Source organism: Diuraphis noxia, unplaced genomic scaffold (genome assembly GCF_037042655.1).
Source record: "Diuraphis noxia isolate RWA-SAM2 unplaced genomic scaffold, SU_Dnox_SAM2 contig0002, whole genome shotgun sequence".
In the NCBI taxonomy this organism is placed as follows: Eukaryota; Metazoa; Arthropoda; class Insecta; order Hemiptera; family Aphididae; genus Diuraphis; species Diuraphis noxia.
This window is the reverse complement of record NW_028301712.1, coordinates 38,107,447-38,125,307: the sequence shown is the minus strand read 5'-3', so window position 1 is coordinate 38,125,307 and position 17,861 is coordinate 38,107,447. Positions and strand designations below refer to the sequence as shown.

The 17,861-nt window shown below is 29.3% G+C and overlaps 2 protein-coding genes across 5 annotated transcripts; one reads left to right on the top strand and one right to left on the bottom strand.

Annotated features, from left to right (window-relative positions):
- Positions 1 to 198: 198 nt before the first annotated feature.
- Positions 199 to 6,209, top strand: LOC107168564 (putative sodium-coupled neutral amino acid transporter 12). 2 transcript variants are annotated; one of them, XM_015518022.2, is made up of 13 exons: positions 199 to 649; positions 719 to 872; positions 1,042 to 1,171; positions 1,233 to 1,354; positions 1,427 to 1,532; positions 1,673 to 1,796; positions 2,725 to 2,789; positions 2,858 to 2,988; positions 3,056 to 3,149; positions 3,224 to 3,317; positions 3,425 to 3,840; positions 4,674 to 4,787; positions 5,471 to 6,209. In XM_015518022.2, the coding sequence occupies exons 3-13, from the start codon at positions 1,148 to 1,150 to the stop codon at positions 5,690 to 5,692; spliced, it is 1,512 nt and encodes a 503-aa protein (XP_015373508.1). In that variant the 5' UTR covers positions 199 to 649; positions 719 to 872; positions 1,042 to 1,147; the 3' UTR covers positions 5,693 to 6,209. The 2 variants fall into 2 exon arrangements, with proteins under 2 accessions (XP_015373508.1, XP_089076562.1); XM_089220436.1 differs by lacking the exon at positions 199 to 649 and having other exon boundaries at positions 656 to 872.
- LOC107168563 (uncharacterized) lies at positions 6,012 to 17,739 on the bottom strand. Of its 3 annotated transcripts, XR_016190416.1 has the most exons (10): positions 17,412 to 17,739; positions 17,109 to 17,311; positions 15,323 to 15,571; positions 13,156 to 13,367; positions 12,901 to 13,013; positions 12,642 to 12,810; positions 10,823 to 12,413; positions 10,011 to 10,214; positions 6,233 to 6,428; positions 6,012 to 6,145 (listed from the first exon to the last, which is right to left on the bottom strand). XR_016190416.1 is itself a non-coding variant. In XM_089220428.1 (8 exons), exons 2-8 carry the CDS (start codon positions 17,307 to 17,309, stop codon positions 10,080 to 10,082), a joined length of 2,670 nt encoding a protein of 889 aa, XP_089076554.1. In that variant the 5' UTR covers positions 17,310 to 17,311; positions 17,412 to 17,738; the 3' UTR covers positions 8,696 to 10,079. The 3 variants fall into 3 exon arrangements, 1 of the variants encoding a protein (XP_089076554.1); XR_016190415.1 differs by lacking the exons at positions 6,012 to 6,145; positions 6,233 to 6,428 and adding an exon at positions 8,696 to 8,935 and having other exon boundaries at positions 9,441 to 10,214; positions 17,412 to 17,738; XM_089220428.1 differs by lacking the exons at positions 6,012 to 6,145; positions 6,233 to 6,428 and having other exon boundaries at positions 8,696 to 10,214; positions 17,412 to 17,738.
- Between the last annotated feature and the right edge of the window lie 122 nt (positions 17,740 to 17,861).

Below are 17,861 nucleotides of genomic sequence, written 5' to 3'. Positions count from 1 at the left end.
GTGGTAACCGTTGGTATTGACACTATTGACTATTGGTGACAACTGACAATACGTATGCATTCAACGATATTCTGAACAACGATCATACAATGACAATGAAACCATGCGTAACAGTGCACGCACGACGCACGATCACGCCTGTCGGTTGTCGGAGTGTCTGCAGCAGCTGACTCTGCTGTTGCACAGTTGCAGTTGCCAGTTGTTCTCGTTCATTGCGCAGTGCGTCACAGAAACAATCGCCACCCAATAAGGCATAAGCACAGCACGACGTAAATAGTGTTATCTACGACTTGGGTTTCAGACCGTGATTTACGACTGATATGTGATATCTAAGATCTAACACCACTTGAAAACGGTTTTTAGTTTTTATACAATAATTAATATCAATATCATAATATTATTATAGATATAAACATTAAAATAGTAAAGACGTTGTTACAACACAAAAGCAATATTTATAATAATACGAATATAAACGCACACTATTCTATTGTCCGAATAGGCGAATAATTTATCATATGAATTAGGGATTTTTGTAGGGGCACAGAATAGATGGTAGGGAACTCCGACCATGATGAACAGTCGCACGTTTTCGTTCTCTCTCGAATTCTCGATATTAAAATAACTGACAACACTTGTATAAATAGTAGTAAGTTGTAAATATAATATAATAAATAATAATAATAGTAATAATAATAATAAAATCCAATCGGAACAGATTAGATTAGTCGGTTAAACCGTTGTTATTCGAGGACGTATTTTTGGTGGTAGTCGACATCTATAACATAATATTCATTATTCATTCATCATTAACGTTTCCCCGTCACAGTCACACTTGTCCTTCGTTACGAATCGGCGTTTGGTATTGTAAGGTAAGTGTCTTATAATAAATACTTTTAATACTATTGTGCATTATTGCAATTCGGTGCTTTAATTAGTATTATGGTCGAATTATTTTGTTGAATAGCAAACCCCTTGGGTGTTTACATTGAAAATATTCTTGTAAGCGATTTAACGTTTTGATTCTTATATTTGTTGCAGACGAGCTATATGCAATGTCGCTGTTCATTGTTGTTATGTTAAGACCGTAAATGTTAATACTACAGACATCATAATATAGCAGAGCTACTGTGTTCAAAACGTAACCATGAGTTCTCTATACTCAACACCTGTAAGCTATATTACTTATCACTCTTATTGATGTAAAAATTAACCAAAGCTATTCTCTCTAGATTGGCTTAATCTTTGTTTTTAACCTGATTATTGGTCCGGGTTCACTAACTTTGCCAGCTGTGGTTCAAGAAACTGGATGGCTTTTGAGTGGTATATTTATTGCCACTATGGCTTTTTTAAGGTAATTTATTGGTCAATTATTGTAATGCTTACAACTGATTGAATAATATATTAACATCTATTTATTTTTCAGTTACATTACATTCTCATTTGTTATAGAAGCAATCACGATTACAAACTCTATAACACAACTTCGTAAATTACAAATGATGAAAAGTGTTACTAGAGTATTGAAATCGGTAAGTTAAATATTTTGAGCAATAATTTATATTTTTATTATGACTACCATCAAAATTAGATATAATCGAAGACTCTTGTTTAATTCCTGAGCTATATCATTATAAAAATTCTATGTTTTATAATATTTTTTTTTTTTCAGTGCAAGGATATGATGCCTCAAGTTTCATCAGTTAACTATGATAGACTTTCGAATGCTAGCACGGATAGTTATAACAGTGACAATGAAACGCCAATTTTTGACAATCCAGTATTACCTACATCTAGTATGCAATATACTTAATACAATTTTATTTATTAATTTATAATCATACATTACTTAGTAGGTATAATATTTTAAAATGATAGACATTTAATCAATCAAATTGGACACTATTATATTAAGCATAATTTGTTAACCATACTACTAATTTTTATAATTTATTTAAATCATTTATCAGGAATTTAACAAAAATACAAAATCAACATTAATTTTTAAAAATGTACAAAAAATAACAAGTGTTTTGTATTACTTATTTAAGTATGGAAATTATTAATATCATTCAATTTTTACCATATAGAAACAGTATTAACTATTTTTATTGTATTATGATGAATGTAAATTTAAAAAAATATACAATTTATTCATTCTAATGAATTATAAAGTATAAACAATGATTTCAACTTAATTTTTGTTTTCTCTCTTTGACCCACACGAAACATATCAAATTGGAGGATATCAACATAGCTATTTTTAAAGAAGATCCAACCCCCGTGTTTTCAGTTTAAATATTTAAGTGAATTGATTAATTATATCACTTAACAAAATATTATCTGCATTAATTGTAAATTGAGTTCTTACAATATAAAAATTTTTATATCTTGAGGATTCCTGAATTTCCAAATTCTATTCATAATTTGTACAAAGTTTTAAATGTTGTGAAAATCCCTACAAAATATACAAACAACAATAATTATTTCAATTTAAGTTTTATAATGAGTGTTTACTCTAATATTAAAGCTAACAGTAAAAGATTTGATTCTTCTGAATACAAATTTGGTGCTGCATGTGGGTCAAAGATAGAAAATGACAGTTTACTGTCTCCTCTTAATGTTATAATTATTTTTTAACGTCTATACTTTATTCCTATTAGTCTTATCTATCTCTTATCAGGATTCTTCTTTTAAATAAATAATTTACTATTTCTTTTTTAGGTTCTTTAATGGACTTTCCTCCGGAATCCGTTGAATTACTTTCTCTTGATAATAGGATAGAAATGGTAAAATATTTAATATTTAAATAATGTTTATGTACATCACTAAAAAGTTAAATAATTAATTCTTTCAGGGTGAAATGGTAGCAGTATTACTGCCTCCATTTGCTAAAGTGATGTTTTTTTTTTCCATTAGTGGCTATTTATTTGGTGATTTATCTATTTACTATAAAGCAATTGGGCAATCACTTGTAGACTTTACCTGGTAAATTGTACATTTATTAATTAAAATAATTGTTCAATATTATATTGAATTTATTAAAACTATTTAGTGATCTCAAAACAAATGATAGTTCTGCTAACAAATCAGATTTGTGTTGGGAAAGTTCTTCTTATACTAAACATGAAATTTATTTGAGCTACTTGGTATGTATACAATTGTTTAGTAATAACCTTGTTAAAATATTTGGTATTAATATTACATTAATTTTTTAAAACAGATGCTGTATATCTTAATAATAGGACCATTCACGTTTTTTAGTGCCCAAAAGACTAAATACTTGCAAGTTGTAGGTTTTTTCATGCGTGTCATTGGTAAGTTTTAATTTTATAAGCACAGTATATATTTTTACTCATTCAGTTTTTAATCTAACAAATTTAATTTGACTAATTTATAACAACCAATTTTATTTTATTTTTAGCTATTATTGCAATGGTTGTTCTAGCAACAATACGATTGATTTCCTCAACTCAAAATCATGGGTATACACCAGCAGCAAACTTTATTGCTATGCCACAACTAATAGGTGCTTCAATTTATGCGTTTATGTGTCATCATTCTATCCCATCTGTGATTTCACCTATCAAAAACAAAAACAAAATACTGCTAAAAGTAGCAGCTAACTTCTTGTTAGTATACACATTGTACATGTGTTTATGTATGACGGGTGTTTTTGCATTCCCAAAAGTTAATGAATTGTATACCATCAATTTCACACCATCACAAGATACTGGACTATTTTATAAACTAATTGATTCAATATTGGTTCTTTTCCCTGTACTTACAATCAGTATTAGTTTTCCAGTTATTGCAATTACATTAAGAAATAATATTCAAGTAAGCACAATGTTTATTTATTTTCATTACTATAAATTGAATTAAACTGAAATGTTTAAGGGTGTTCAAGCAAGTGCATTTTTAAAATTATTACATGTCTTACTGGAAAAAATCTTGACCTGTCGAATAGTTGGATTTTTTTTTAATTTAAAGGAAGATGGATTTTTTCAAAGGGTTATTTTCAAAATTTTAACCATAAAAATTAAAATATGTATTTGAAAAATGTAAAATATTTTTATTTTTCTTGCACTATTTAAATTAAATTGAGAATTTGGGCTTTGATCCAACCTGTAAAATATTGTGATGAAAATTTACTAGGTGTGAGATTTTTGTGATGTCTTATGTTGATATAATACTCCACATAAACCAACCTAACCCCTTAAATAGATATCAAGCAATAGATAAGCAAAAAGTATTACAATGAAGGTAGCAACTAAGATATAATTTTCAAATTGTATGGTATTGTGAAAAATTTGCTAAACTATACCGACGAGGTCAACAATTATGTTATATATCCTATTTCTTTGATATCAATTATACAAAAAAAATTCTTATTGTTTCAAAATCAATTATTTTTGTGTTTTTCAAACTTAAATAACTTTTTTATCGTTCTGATATCAAAAAATAAAAACCATATTTCACAGCCAAAATTTTCTTTTTTACATGGTGGCAATTTTGTTATTGGATTATGTAATTTTTGTTATATTTTTAGCCTTCTTGATTCTTTCCCGCTCAAAACTATCTTAACTTTATTTATTTACATTTGTTAGACAAAGACAAATCATGTGGGTATACCATCCTCTTAAGTTATGTATACTATGGTTTTGTTGTAGGTGATGTTTCTTCCAACTGATGCTCATTGGATCTGGAAGCGAGTAGTTATACCACTATTCTCCTTAATTACACCTGTGCTACTAGCCGCATTTGTGACACGTCTTGAAGATTTAGTAAGTGACTAACTTATTAATTATTTTTAAACATAAGAATTACATTATCTTCAGCGTTAATACAATATTTGAAATGTGTTAATCGTTTAGAAGAAATTATAATTTTTACTCTAAATTGACAAACAAAAAAGTATATCTTTGGTAAATAATAGACATTCAATATTTATGAGATAGATTCAAGTATTAAAATATTTAGTAATAAAAATCAAGAATAATTAAATTTGTTCTATGCACTATACTTAGCAATTTTAGTTTTAAAGTACAATCATATTCATAATATAACCACATTTACTAATTTATATTTACAGATTTTTTATTATTTTATTAAGATATGTTTAAATTTAAATTAGTTATAAAACATGATTTTTTGATTTTTTTTTTGTAAGAGGAGGATTTTATATTCTTTTTGTTTATTAACTTATATCAGAAGGATTATGGATGCCCCAATCTACCCAGACTTGTAAAATAGTATAAACAAAGATTATTTCATGTATAAAGTGTTTAGCACATAAAATTACTAATCAAGTACATATTGTCAGAAAAAAAATTGTTTACCTATAGTTAGATTATTATTCATTACTTTGGTTAAAATGATTAGTTTAATATAAAAAATTATTATGATTACTTATAACAAAAGCAGTGAGACTGTGTATCATTTTTAATTATAATCTGAAAATTTACAGGTTTCGGTTGTCGCTGTTTATGCTGGTACTGGTATCCAGTATGCGACCCCTGCATTATTGGTCATGGCTGCGCGTGCTGAAATTCCACAACAGGTGGCTGCAATTAAAAATGATTATTGCTCGCCATTTAAATCTAAATACTGGCCATTGTGCATTCTGATATGGACAGTGATATGTGTGATAGTCTTGACTATTTCCTTGATAAGTAAAGAATTCCAATGAAAGGTGAACTCACACTTATTTTAACTTGTCACTTTATATTTTGTTTGTTTACCAATCTAACTTTTATCATATAAGTGCTACATACATACCTTTTATTAAAAAATTTTATTTAAGAGATATTAAGACTATGATTTTTTATGTCACGTGAAGTGTATACATAATATTTAACATAGTATAGGTGTTATTATTAAAAATATATATTTTTTCTCAATTACATTTTATACAAAAAAAGAATCATAATAATTTAATTTAAAAAAATTAGTTGAATATAACTCATAAATAATAAATATTATTTTATATAATAATATATTGATATGTTTTTACTATTTAACTTAAAAATGTATAACACATGCTATTGCAAGATTTAATATTTATTAAATAAATTGTTGTAGTTTTTTATTCATTATGATTGCATAGTTTGTTTTGTTCCTAAGAATGATATTGTGATGAATTCTTGAAACACATACATATACATACAATTATTGTAAGGCAAAATAAATTTTGTTGAATTTAATAATTATTGTTTTTTCTTTTACTTACTATTTTTTTGTATTTATTCTATTCTCAGTTCACAAACCTTGGAGACAACCTTTTTTTGTTGGGTAGCAGTCAGGTAACACCCCTCTGTCATTCCCACCAAGTCAGCTTTCTGTATATCTACCATATAGTAGAATGTAGATGATTGGACACTGAGGTTCTATAACAGTGCTTGACCGCCCACCTCATTGATTGGTAACTGGTGGGTAAAATTCACAATGTTATTTAATTTTCTATTTTTTGATAATTAATTGGGCTGATCAAAACTTGCAACCCCTTTAAAAACTAAAATGGTTCCATTGTGCCACCTTTTACAAGTGTATGATAAAATGTTTTTCAAACATTTTAACAAAAGCCTCTTTAAATGACAGAAAAAAAAACAGATTGATAAGGAAGTACTTAGTACTAGTTTTTCCATATTAACTTAATTTATCGGGTTAAATTTATAATTTATTAACTTTTAATTTATGTGTCCTATTAACTTGATTTGAGTTAATTATTTTCATTAACTGGTAAACCTTTACAATTTTGTATGCATTTACAATCATAGTTCCTACTCTGGTTTGATTCCATGTTTCATGAAATTGATCAAAAACAGCATTATTTACTAATACCATAATATCATAATTTTTTTTATATTAAATTTCAAACTATTCAATAAAACCTAACACTTTAAAATGATTTAGAAATAGGTTATTATTATATTTTAAACATGTGGGAAAACATTTTTAAATAATTTACTTAGCTGTTTGTATAATTGTTTCAATCAGTTATCAACCATATTTATGTCAAATGTAATCGAAATTGGAAGATTGTTAAAAACTAATAAGACGTAGGTACCTACATGCAGTATAATTGTCGACTCACTGATGAGAAGTCTAAATAGTGGGAATATTATAAAAATCTTTTAGAACTATAGTATATTGTTGATAAAAAAATGTTATTTGTTAGTCTGTAACTGTCATTATTACAGTAATAATAAAAATAACAAATAAAAAAAATATGACATTAAAATGATATAGATAAAATTGTTTAAGACAATAAAACATTAATACAATGAGTTAGAATATACATAGGTATATAAACCTATATAATAATTATAATTGTCAGCTGTCATTATTAAACAGACAACGATATTATTATAGGTATTAATGAATGATCAATAAATCTGAAAATGGTAAATATTATAGGTTAGAGTTAGACAGCTGTAACTCTGATGAAACGCAAAAAACAGTAGTTAATGATTCTGCAAATTGCATACTAAATAGTAAATTACTAACACGATATTCCGCATATTTTATGCAACGTTGCCATTAGGTACATATTTTGTTTACTTTCGTTATAATTTATAATAATTTTTATAAATGTATTGTATATAGCTAATAAAAATAAACTGAAAGTCATGAGAACCAGTGTCTCGAGTATTATATTAATTATATCATACAAAATTAATAATTTTTTGTATATGCATATAAATATTTCAATTAATGCATTATGATTGAGTCGAATACAGCTGGTTTAGTATATTCAAGATTTTATTTATTATTGTTATGTGTTTTTAATAAACATAAAATAGAATATAAAATTCAATTTACGAATATTTGACAAATGATAATGCTGTCGTATAAAAAACACGGTGTATCAGTATCAAATTGATGTTGATAAAATTCTTTTATAATTCCACCTCTGGAAATCATAAGAAAAATGAAAATAAACCATAAATCCAAATCAGATTATCAATTACGATAAGTCAAACGATGTGTAAATTTAAAATAAAAGGTTGAGGATATATAATTCTGCAGATATACAGTACCTATTAATAAATAGGTATAGTGACCATTTCTTCGATCACCAAACCCCCGGAGAGGGAGACGTTGGAATGGATAATGTAGACTGTACTAGACCTAGGCAAACATGACGAGTAATCTAACTTGCGACTAAACGTATAGTTAGACAAATAGTAACACAACAGTCATAATAGAAAATATGGACTTCGATAAATATGAGCATATTAATTTGTTGAACATTTTTTCCAAAACAGCAGTCATTTGTTGCAATGAAACTATACAAACATCGGAAATTTTCAATACTATTATAAATTTTGACCCTTCCCTAATGACGGTCTTGCACCTAATGGAAATACATGTCGTATTTTAAACGGTTACTTGTGATTTAGGTACGACAAATGATAATCATATAATAATATAATAATAATAATTGAAATCCACAGTAATGTATAATATTTTTCATAAATGTGTTAAAATTACGTTTACCTTTACTGTCATTTGATGTATAGTAGCTGAATAGTTAAATTAGCGCAAATTATACCGTGTTAGGTGGTTAGACCATGTGACTGGATAGGTTACTGTTATAGTGTTATAGCTGCAGGCTATACCGTAACAAGGTAGTGTTATTAATAGAATACAGTAATAATGTACATAAAACGGAATTTATAAAATAGTTCACTTCTTTTACAAATACACATTTATTTTTCTTTATTACAGCCTAGTATAATGTTATTGTCTGATGACTGAAAACATACATAATATATTAATATGCAATTTGTTTCTTCCTTATACATTAAAATTAAAAACAATATGATAACATCTGTACCCACAGATAAGTAATCGGTTGTATACAATATAATAATATATACTTAAATAATAATATGTAGTATGTGTTATATGGTATTAAAACGATTGACTTCTACAAAATACAGTGGCGTACGCAGAATTCTTTAATGGGGGGGGTTACCATATTTTATATACATATATAAAAAAAAAAAAATGTTTAAACAATTGTATTCTTCTTATATTTAAAGACATGCACATTAAAATTTTTTAAATCGCATGATTCAAAGTAGATAGCAACGATATTACGATTACAAAATATTATCTATTATACACATTACACGCACACGTATATCTGTGTATGAAGTTAGTACTTTGCTCATAAGCAACCACGACCCATGTAATAAATTAATGTAACATGGAATGACAGTAATTATTTTTCGACAAAAATAATTACTAACGCGTTATCGGGGCCAGACTAGACCGATATACGGAACCTTTTAAAACCACCGGTAAGTGACCGACCGACAAACCGCATAATATGATCCTAGCCTAAATATAATATTCCATAAAAAAAATCATTATTCGTATTTTACTTGGGGGGGGTTAAACCCCTAAAACCCCCCCCGTCGGTACGCCACTGACAAAATATAATATACACATTCAAGACATACGACTAAAGCTATCGAGTATAACACCACGATTTGCCTGTACACAACATTGTTATTAGTATTATTATTATTGTTATTATACATTGTGTAGTCGTATCATACGTAAAATATTTGATATAATATATACATTGCATGATATAATATATTTCACTTTAATCGTCAATTTTTAAATGGCGGACGATGTTAATTTTTTTAAATCTTATTTTCCCATTTTAAATATTTGAACAGATTCGACAAATAACTATAATAATAATAATAATAGTAAATAATATATACGAATATAAACTTAACAAGCACTTTGAGCTTTGGAGAACATATTATTGTTGATAATTGTTTTCAAATATGTTTAACACTAAACTTAGCTCTTTTAAGAAATTAATATTTTTTACATATTATATGTAATTAAATATTAATAATAAATAATTACAAAAAGAAAATTATGTATATATGAGTAGTAATATTTTTGATATTTTTCACACTCACGCGGGAGCTCAACTTAAAAACGTTTATATAAAATTATAATAAAACGATGATAATTACATTTGGGAGGCATGATTGGTAGTCACGATGCGATTTGTGCTATATAGACACAGACGGAACCGTTGCATTTCAACTGCGAGCAGTCGAACTATGAATGGACTGATGGGACTTCAAGTCACTAGCCCTCAACACTTGGCGACAGTGTTTACACACGTCTACGCACATTTCGTGTCTGCTGTTCCGATTGTAGGTGAACAGTAATTCCTAATCAAAATCAAAAAAGATAATGAATAAATTACGATTACCATATTAATAATTATATTTGTAAGACTATTGTTATAACTTATAATTAAAAATTAAAATTGAAAAAAAATGGGCCGCTCTGTTCGTAATTGAGTGATTCACAGTAATCGATGTGTCAAATTTGAATTAAAAAAAAAAAATCATAATATATGAAAAAAGATTCTGAGGTGAGACTGTCTGTCGGATCTGTTACTGGATTTTTTCTTTACTGCATGGATGAACATTGAATAATAGATATGTTTAAAAAAAAAATGCATCAAAAAAGTTGGTATGGTAACGTAATAACGTAATTATATGATGTGCGTAGGTTTCTAGTGGTAAATTCGGTATTGCAATACGAAATTATAACGTTGAAAAAAGTTGTATATAACCCAAAACAAATCTAATATCTATGTTAAAGAACACAGAAAAAACAAACCACTATAAAATTTAAACGATTTATACGTCTCAGAAAGAATCAAAAAGGCGCAAAAAACTGGATAACGATGATAATATATAGGGACATGGACAATTTAATACGATATTTATAAGTAATTTTATCATAATTAATGTTACATGTCGGTACGTACCTGTTGCTTTTGGATATCAGGCAACAACAACACGAGTTCTTGGAACACGGACTCAAAGCTGTACGGGGCCAGTGCTTCGACACAGTACGAGTAGAAATCAAACGCGGTGATGACGTGTTTGCGGAACAGCGTGGACATCTCTTTGAACTTTTCGAAAGTGTCGAAACGTTCATCGTGGACAGGTATGAGCGAGGCCATCAGGTTGTTGATAAGCACTTTGTTCCGGACGGAAGAGTCGGCCGGATGCAAGTACTCGAATGGTTTACCACCGTCGCCACTGCTGTCAGTCAACGACAGACCGGGCGGTGCTTTGATCCGATGATGGTTTTGTGCTGCGTGGGATGGTCCACGGTTACCAGATAGCCCGGGGGGTGCTTTGATCTGTTGTTGCTGCTGTTGGTAAGCGTTCTCGAAGCCCGGTGGTATTTTCGGCGTCGACGTTTTGATACAATTGTTCTGAAGCTGTTGTTGGTGATTATTTTCTTGTTGTTGAGGTCCGCCGGTTGAGGTAGGTTGTTGTTCTCCTCGATTTTCGTTTTTTTTCCTTTTTTTTTTTTCTTTTGGGTTGTTGGCGTCTGACACGGATTCTTCATCAGGTTGCGCCGATGGTCGACCGACCGCAGCAGACTCTTTCTTCTTGGATTGCTCTCTTTTCGGAACTTCTGTCGGGGCTGCGGCGACGGACTTTATCACTTCAGTTTTGCTAGTGACTGCCTTATTTGTTGAACTAGTCGTGGCTGTCTTGCATGACACTTCGCCGTTGCACATTTGCACCGCGTCGACGGTTTTTGTATTGGACTTATTGTTGTGGTTTTCCTTATTGCTGCCGTTGGTGTCCACGGTTTGGATGTTTTTCTTCCCGTTTTGTGCAGTACCGTTACCACTGCCATTGACGTTGTTTTCTGCTGGCACAACTTTCTTCGAGTTTTCTGATTTCTTCTTGTTGCCACCCAACTTGGCCAGGTTGCTCTTGGACGGTTCATATTTTTTGTTTAAATTTGGAAAGTCCGACGGGCCTGGAACCTTTGGAGCCTCAGCTATTTTCTTCTTAATGGCAGCTGGTTCTTTTTTAACTTTTTTTTTGTCACTCTCGTTTCCCGTCTTTGCTTTAGACACCCAACTGCCACCGCTCGAACCGCTGGCCGTCGTCATCTCCTTGTTGGCAGTCAATCTGGGATGTTGCAGGTTTTGTTGCTGCTGCTGTGACTGGTGGTTTTGGTTGCTGTCCAGCGACGGAAAGTCTCTGGCCTGATTGGGCAACCGTGGACCTGAAGGCGTCTTGGCGTCTTTGTTTCGGTCTGGTTTAGGAGGTTCCGCTGGCTTCTTTAGCACCGCAGCCATTCGGATGTTGTTCATCGCTGGTTTTTGGGCCTTGGGCGCCACCGGTGGCTGCGGGTCTTGACCCAAGGCCGGAAACGATTGTAAATCTCGTGTGTTAACCGATTGGTTTTGTTTCCTGGTGCGGGCACATGGTAACACAGTCGTATGCTGACCATTCAGCGATGGGAAGTCTGCAGTGTTGCGTACGTTGATCGCGCGATCCGATGAGGTCGCCGATGACTCTTGATAGTTGTTGTTGTTATTGTTGTATCTGAATATAAATTATGACAATATTTGTTAAAAGTAAGTATTGCAAAATCTCATTATTTAATTATCTTATTTATTTAATAAAACTGATCCACTTAATTGACTACGCTAAAATGTCTAGTTTGAAACAAGTTTAGATTAAGTTAATCACTATTTTTTTTTTAGAAAATTACAGCGTAGAACCTTAAACTGTTCACAATTAAATTAATTACTGTGTAAATATTATACTCACGAATAATCAGATGGCGAATGGCGGGGTCGAGGCGGTTGGTATTGGTTTGGCCTACCTGCTTCAACGGTCGGATTGTGTCGCGGTCGTAAGGTAAACTCAAGTTTTAAAGTACGCGCTTCCTTGTATCCATGTTTTCCCAAATCTCTGCTGTGGGTTTGAGCTTTATGAGCTATTATGTAAAAACAAATGAATATATGAGTGTGATAATAATATTCTATTAGAACAATTGCTATAGGAAAAAATTATATTGCTAATATACCTTGTAAATCGATTGCTGTACGAAAAACTGATGTATATTGTTCATTAATACAATTTCCCTCTTCACAAAGGTAGTGTTTGTCATAATAATGTTTTCTCAACCATTCATATGTCCTGAAAAACATAGAAACATTTCGATCAGAAAATATATTAAAATTTAAAATATATTTAATAGATAATCTATTTGTATATTATATATTAATAATATGACAAATTAAATAAATTAATGTTTTAATATATAAGAATGAATACATACATGTAGTAGTCTTGAATACCATCAGCATCGCAAAAATGACAATAGAAATGCTCTTTTCTTAGATGTTTATAAAGCTCGTCTTTGTCTAAGTAACGTACTTTACAAAATTGACATTCAGGATGACCTCGGTGAGACGTATTATCGGGATCTCCACATTCTTCATGTCTAGTTAACTCATCATAGTTATACCAACGTCTCTGACTTGGAAATATCTATAATTATAAGAGTAAATACACAATTACAAAATAATTTTTTAAGTAGTTAAACATTATTAAAAAGAGGAAACTAAGTATAAAACAGTTGGAGTCAAGCGTTACTTTATAATAATTGAGTCATTGTAATGGATGTGTTAAATTTTAATTCAATGGTAACTCATCAATACGAAAAAACGATTCTGGATGGTGACGGTCTGTTATTTATTTATTTTTTTAATATACGGACGTAAATCCTATTACAATTTTAAATATGTGTACAAAAATTATAAATAGTGTATAAAAAATAACAGAACCAAAAAATGCAATATTATACACAAACTATTACTATTTAAATAAAAATTATAATGTATGTTATAGCCTTATAAGTATAGAATAAAGATAATTGACAAGTTATATAAAATCAAAGGGATACGTATTACCAGCTACCATCAGGAGATTTGCAGGGGAATTTAAAATATAATTTTTATTTGAAAATAGAGGGTACCTACTAAGTTTATATTATCATATTCCTATTATAAGTAATTAATATTATTATTTTACTATTATCAATATGGTTGCTTAAATAGTTTTTGTTTTTAAACAACAGATTTAATATAACTATTATTTAGATTAGTAACACTGGCTTTTGTTGTCTTAGTCTTACAAATTACAAGTATGTATAACTTAGCAAATTTAAGCCTCAGTAGATTACATTTCGTTTCGTTAGTTAAACAATTAAAGTGAATCAACCTATCATGAAACTTGATGGTGAGGACATTACCTATATGTGTTTATAAGTTTGTTTTTAAGTGAGTTATGAGCATTTTTAGTTAAAGCTATATTATATACGCAAAACTTGCTAAAAAACTTAACTATCTTAAAAATCCACATACAAAGACAGATAATGTTCTTACATCTAAGAGGTCAAAATTCACTGTAATTTTTAAAACTAAACATGATCTGCTGAGCGTAAGTTTGCAATGTTACACACCTCTAAGATAGAGACAACAAATGCCAGTGTTCCACCCGCTAATATTTATAATTATTAAAATAGTTTTATATTAATATTATATACTAGGCGCCGGCAACCCACGGCCCACGGAACTTTTTGCTGCGGCCCTCCAAATATATTTCATGATGTTCAATGGACGGATTTGTATTCTTTTTATCGAAAATAAAGATAAACAGTTATGTTTAATTAGAGCCAAAAACCATTTTATGTGTAAAAGTGTATAATGTTAAACGTCACTAAGAAATAGAGCATAAATTATGACAGATTAAAATAAATAATTTTAAAAGTTCACACTAGTAACTTAATATGTATATATTAAAATGTATTCAAGAATTAATTAATAATTATTTTTAAGCTTTTAAATTTTTTCTACTGTTTTTAATTAAAAATTAGTTAATAAGGACAACCACAATGTTAAACACATAATATGATTGTTGCTATTTGTAAATATATTAGTATTATTTGTTAAAATTATATTTTTATTTTATATGCGGCCCCCGTAAAAAATTGAAACAAATTATGGCCCGTGTAGGTGAAAAGGTTGCCTACCCCTGTCATATACCATTATTACTAACTAGTAACTTTACAGTCAATATCAGTTGACTATACAACGGTTTGAATGAGAAATAACTTACATTTAATCTTAATATTTTTAAAATGACACTGTGTAGGTAGGTATATAAAATATAATAATATGTGTAGCGCTTTTTAAGTCTCTATGAATAAAATTTTTGAATTATGACAAAACAACTAAAATTTTCACTCCCTCCCCAAAGTATCAATTTTGTTACATTTTATTATTTTAGCATAATTACTGCTCAAAAGGTGATGAGTGATGACAAACAGAAGAAAAAACATACACCATTGTAAAATCAACTCATAGTCTATATTGATAGAATCTAGTTCCAAAAATATGAGCTAACAATATTAATTTAATTAATTAATTTTTAATTTAAATCACCTTTAAATTGTTCACACATAGACGACAAGCATAAAGACGATGGTTTCGTTCCATGTGAGTTACTAATTGTTCAAATGCTGTAAACTCTGGATGATCATAACATTTTTTACAACTGCAACGCAGAAGTTGGTCAAAGGCGTTTTCCACTGAAAGATCACCAAACGCAATGCCATACTTTTTGTTATAACGGGGATATGGACGATCATCCAAATTTTTAAACAAATTCAACTCATCTTTGGTAAAAATAACCTGAAACCAAAATAAAAATAAATAAATAGAAGTTAAATGTATTAAACTTGGATACAATTTAATTATAAAGTGATGTGTTCAAAGCTTTTTATATTACAATGTATACCAACAATTATTGAATAAAACATTATTTTATCAATTATTTGTAAGATTAAATAATTATTGAAGATTTCAAGCTGGATTGAAAATTTAAAAAGTTATTGAATTTAGAAAATAAAACAAGGTATATAATAAGTATATTATATAAAATTGTATAAAACATAAATGGGCTATTTTATACTCTACATACACCACTGTTCAGAAATTTAAATTTTATGACTGCCATACACCTCAGTCATGTTAAATTTCAACAACAGTTCAACAAAACCTAAATTCATAGTCATTGATTACTGATTAAATAACAATATGTACTAAACACTTTTATTAAATTCTATATTTAGAGCCAAAGAAGCAAAGAGTAACAATTCACCAACATATTTTTTTAATGGATTTCTGATAACCAATTTATTAATAAGTAAGTTGCAAACAAAAAATGTTTGTATCTAATTTTTTTTTTAAATAATAGAATAAAGTTTTATAAGAGTATGACTATGCTATAACATGAGTAATACGTATACACTAAACATTGGCACACCAGCCAACAGAAATCATGAAAAGAATAAGCCAACTGGTTGTCAAATTTAAATTAATATTATTTAAAAATATGTATAGTTTTATATAGGGAATTTTAATCACAAAAATAATAAAGATAAAATATTATAAAAGGCCAAAAAATTAAGCGTTAATTATAGATTGTCAATTTATGCTGTAATGGTGTTAACTAAAGAGGATGTCACATTCACATGTGTTGTTTGACTGGTCCCTGCTTTATAAACAATGTGGCAAATAAATGCATTTTTATTAGTAGCTTTAATTAGAAAGAAAACCAAACCAGTTTTTAAGGTATTTTAATATTTAAATACCTAGGTTATAAGTATATGACGATACAAGGACGGGTGGCAGTATAGTGTTGAACAGTTCCCACCCGTTCCTGGTTTTTGAACAGGAAAAAAAAAGGGCTATAAGTATATACAATTATAAAATATTGCACTTAAAAAATAAGTTATCGCAAAAACCTAATTTAAAACAATTACAATTTTTTAACTTTTAAGTTTGAAAATAAACCAATTTACTCTAATATTTAAACTAACCACACACAATTGATTCTGCTTAACATACTATTTGTTAATATTTGGAAAACAGAGACAACATACTTTTTAATATACAGTAATAGTTAGATACAGCAAATAAATTATCAAACATTGTTAATCTTACTCATGTATTTAAATAATTTCTCTAAAATATTTCACTTTTAAAAGTATTACACAGCATTTAATTTATCTAGTAAATCACTGATTATTGTCAGATAGATAGAATTGAAACTCAACATGCCTATTTAATTTTGATTTAAACTTTCCGACCAATGTTAGAAATTTTATCAGACATCTACTTATTGTAGTGTTAAAAAAAATTAAGGGTATAATTTTGTATTAAAAACCTTGGTTAGAATTCGCCTGCATATCGGACACTCCTTCTGATCGCAGAGTACTCGCATAGTAGTTGAACACTCATAGCATACAGGATGATCACAAGTACCAATTGAATAAATTGATTGAATTTTAAAACATATCACACAACTAGGTCCTGATGGTTTGGACGACGATGGACGTGATTTGTAAGACGATGGTCTTCGGTCCATTTCTACAAATCAAAAACAATAATCTTATATACTACTATTTTTGCAAGCAAGATGACCTCGACCTTAAAACTTGTGACATTACGATGAGAACTGTAAACTTACCGTGTTTGGCACTAACCACGGGAACAAAAATTTATGTATCAACGAAATATATGTTGCGCATGTACCTACGAATACAAAAACGTGTGCATAATAATTATGTAAACATGTTTAGATGTGAATGGAGCGAAAGTAAACTGTCGAGAATAATGTTATCGTTTGATGGCAATTTTTAGACAATTTTGAAGTGATTAGAATGAAGAGATTTAAAAGAGAATTGATAGTTAAAAACACAAAATTGATATTTTCAAAATTAAAAAAAAATATATATTATGCAAAAAAAAATATAATAATAATATAATAATCACACGATCACATGTGGCGGTGGAGGACGGTGCCCCTCATAGATATCAGCTATAGTGCCCCGTCGGTCGGTTGTGATTCACTACATGACCGTTGTTACCACTAAAACCGAGAGAATGGTAACGCGATAAAAAGAAAAAGAAAACATCA